Source organism: Cornus florida, unplaced genomic scaffold (assembly GCF_030987335.1).
Source record: "Cornus florida cultivar Cherokee Brave unplaced genomic scaffold, ASM3098733v1 CherokeeBrave_3.0.0_Hap2_Chr06, whole genome shotgun sequence".
Lineage (NCBI taxonomy): Eukaryota > Viridiplantae > Streptophyta > Magnoliopsida > Cornales > Cornaceae > Cornus > Cornus florida.
The window spans coordinates 101,477,753-101,481,111 of NW_026775576.1; the positions used below are offsets into that span (position 1 = coordinate 101,477,753).

The window sequence follows — 3,359 nt, forward strand, 5'->3', positions numbered from 1 at the left end:
TATATATATATATATATATATATATATCAAGAATATCCAACACAAAAAATATATATATATATATATATCAAGAATATCCAACACAAAAAATAGAAAAATACATATATAATATATGTGCAAATTAAATACTTATTTGGTAGGAGTACTGATACAAGACAATAAAATTTGTCTTTCTTCATTGGTTTGTTTATTCAAAGTGTGGAAAGGTTAAAAACACAGGTCAACATTGAGAAAATTTTGATCGTCAAAATATTCGGCGTATTGTAAAATTTCCCGGCCAACACGATTTGGGAGCATGATAAGATTTGAGTGTATTTGTGTTATAATTCAACCCAATTCATTTACTAACGAATAATGTTTACTTAAAAAATAATAATAATAACAACAAAACGCAGAGGTCACAATTTGGCCTAAAACGGAGCTGATTTACAGTGTTGAACGAGGCAAAACCTGAATTTTTCTGGCATAGATAAATGTACGATACAGGGATTTGCTGTTCTCTGAGCCTTTAATTTGGGAAAATTATAATTAAGTGATCTAAATATTCCAAACTTAAATAATTGTTGTACGGTCACCATATCACTATAAAAAATAAAAAATAAAAAATAAAAAATAAAAAGAAGAAAAAGAAAAAGAAAAAGTGATCAAATCACTATAGTACAGACACGGTAGAACTAATTATCTAGTTCGATCACTAAATTATAATTATAATTTTTGAGTTAATCACCGGTAACAGGTTCATAAATCAGAGCGTTAAGTTGTGGCATGAGTTTATCTTTCCAAATTTCTGTGCTGGGTCCAACCTCACTCTCTCGCCTTTTAATCTCTACCACGACCAGCTTCTCTGTTAACCGGTAAATTTCTACCATAGCAACAAAATGACCATTCTGCCCTTCCAACTTCACTCCCCAATCTTTCTTCTTCGTCACCGTCAACTCCTCCCTCTTACCAAACTGCTCCATTTTCTCGGTAATTCCGTCCGGCGACTCCTCCGATACGAACCTTTCACCTCTCAACGAAAAATCGGATTCACTGAATAAACCGGATAAATCGACACCGGACGAGAAGGAGATTATATCGAAAGCGTTCAGGAACTTCTCATCCTCGTCATGAATTTTGAATTCAAAATCGTCTGAGTGGAATTTGATCGGTTCGTATCCCTTTCTGAACCACGGATCCTCGGTCATCTGGTCCACGGTGATCCGAGTCTCGGGATTCGTGTCGAGAAGGCGGGAAATGAAGCGTTTCAAATCAGGAGACGTCCATTTCGGGCACCGGAATTCACCTTTGTAAATCTTTTTGTACATCACCATGAGGTTCCGATCGTTGAACGGTAGGTAACCGGCGTTCAACACGAAGAGAATGACGCCGCATGACCAGACGTCCACCTTCGCACCATCATAACCTTTCTTCGCGAGGATCTCCGGGGCCACGTAGGCCGGGGTGCCGCACAGCGTGTGGAGGAGTCCGTCAGGTCGGACCTGATCCGTCACCGCGCTGAGGCCGAAGTCGGTGACCTTCAAGTCCCAATTCTCGTCGAGGAGGAGGTTCTCCGGTTTCAGATCTCGGTGATAGACGCCGTGGGAGTGACAATATCCGACGGCGGAGATCAGTTGCTGGAAGTACCGACGGCTGAGATCTTCGCTGAACCGTCCTTTGGCGACCTTGGCGAAGAGCTCGCCACCTTTGGCGAATTCCATGACGAAGTAGATCTTGGTCTTGGTGGCGAGGACCTCAAAGAGGCGGACGATGTGAGGGTGGTGCAGCCGGCGCATGATTGAGATCTCTCTCTTAACGTGCGCCGTGAACCCTCCTTTGAGGATATTCTTCTTGCTCACTGCCTTGATCGCGACGCTCTGTCCCGTCCGTACGTTCCTCGCATGGTACACCTTAGCGAATGCTCCGTATCCGAGCAATTTTCCGAGCTCGTACTTCTGGAACAGCAGGATCTCCGGAGTAGACTCGCCGGCCGCCGGCAACACATTGCTGAATTCACCTTCGATCTCCGACATCACCCGGTCTAGAGATCGTACCCTTGTCCTTGGTAGCAAATAAAAAATACTTCGCTTGGCATCAAATTATGGAGCGAATACGAATCGCTCAAAATAAGAAAAACGCGATGTTGACCTGAATACTTGGAATTTGTCAGAGTTGGAGAAAATTATTGGAAAAACAGAATCTGATACTTCAAAAGCTATGGAGTTTTTCAATCTTTAACTTTACCAGGATGTACAGCAGCCAGACGTTGTGATTAACGAGAGCATGTGATGCTTGCAAGAGGGGAGAGAGATAGAGGGTCTATTTTTAGAGAGAGAGAGAAATGAGGTCGAGAAAGTGATAGGAGGGGACGATGTCTTAAAAGGGCTTTTAACGTGTGTTCGTTTATGGGATTATTTTAAGTTCTCTTATTTAGTGATAGGAGGGGACGATGTCTTAAAAGGGCTTTTAACGTGTGTTCGTTTATGGGATTATTTTAAGTTCTCTTATTTTCTTTTCGTTTTCTTTCTTTTGTTTTTATCCCGTAAATCTAGCATAATATGTACTCTTTTTTTTTTTTTTTTGGGTTAACTTCAGTTACATTTCTTGAGGTATGTTCAAACTTCAAAGAGATCCCCTCACGTTTGCAAAAATTCAGTCAGACCCCTTACTTTTTTTGACACACATCATTCTTCTCTCTTTGTCAACGGTCAAAACTGGTCCGAGACACTTTTTTCCGACATCAGCAAAAAAATAAATTTTAATACCTAAATTGCCCCTCAACGGTTATGTTTGGCTGCATACTATCCATCTAACCAAACACTCCCCTCAAATCTCTCTCTCTTTCTCGCTCTGCAAACCCATTTCTCTCTCTAAACTTTGTCTCTCTCCAAACCCATTTTCTTGGTCTAAGATTCTCTCCAATGGCTAAGGTGGCTCGACCGGTTTTCTGCGAGCTTGCGTCTCAAAAACCAGCGGTTCCTGTTTCGGTTCAGAGGGTGAGGACCTTCGATGTGTCGTCGGCGTCATCAACGGGGACGGATAAGGTGACAATTGTGCTACAGCCTCGTCTATGCACGCTCAGGTGGGGGTGATGATGAAGCCACGAAGGAACGGTGGTGATGGTGTTGATGATGAGGGAGGTGATTGGTGTCGTCGTCGCCGTTCTTTACGACTCTGTCGGAGTACATAGAGAGCTTCAGGAAGAGTCAAGACTTTGAGATCATCTCCGGTCGTCTTGCTATGGTATGTTCTTCATTAATTGTTTTTTTTTTGACTCATAGTTGCTTCAATTGGAGTAGACTGTAGACCTATCAATATTTGGATTTTGACTAATAAATTTTCTAATCCAATAAATCGGTGACATGGATTGAATAAATCAA

The 3,359-nt window shown here is 41.8% G+C and overlaps 1 protein-coding gene across 1 annotated transcript; it reads right to left on the reverse strand.

The window, feature by feature from the left end:
* Positions 1-340: 340 nt before the first annotated feature.
* Positions 341-2,418, reverse strand: LOC132313395 (CBL-interacting serine/threonine-protein kinase 14-like). The gene is made up of 2 exons (XM_059812141.1): positions 2,224-2,418; positions 341-2,127 (listed from the first exon to the last, which is right to left on the reverse strand). Exon 2 carries the CDS (start codon positions 2,010-2,012, stop codon positions 720-722), a length of 1,293 nt encoding a protein of 430 aa, XP_059668124.1. The 5' UTR covers positions 2,013-2,127; positions 2,224-2,418; the 3' UTR covers positions 341-719.
* Between the last annotated feature and the right edge of the window lie 941 nt (positions 2,419-3,359).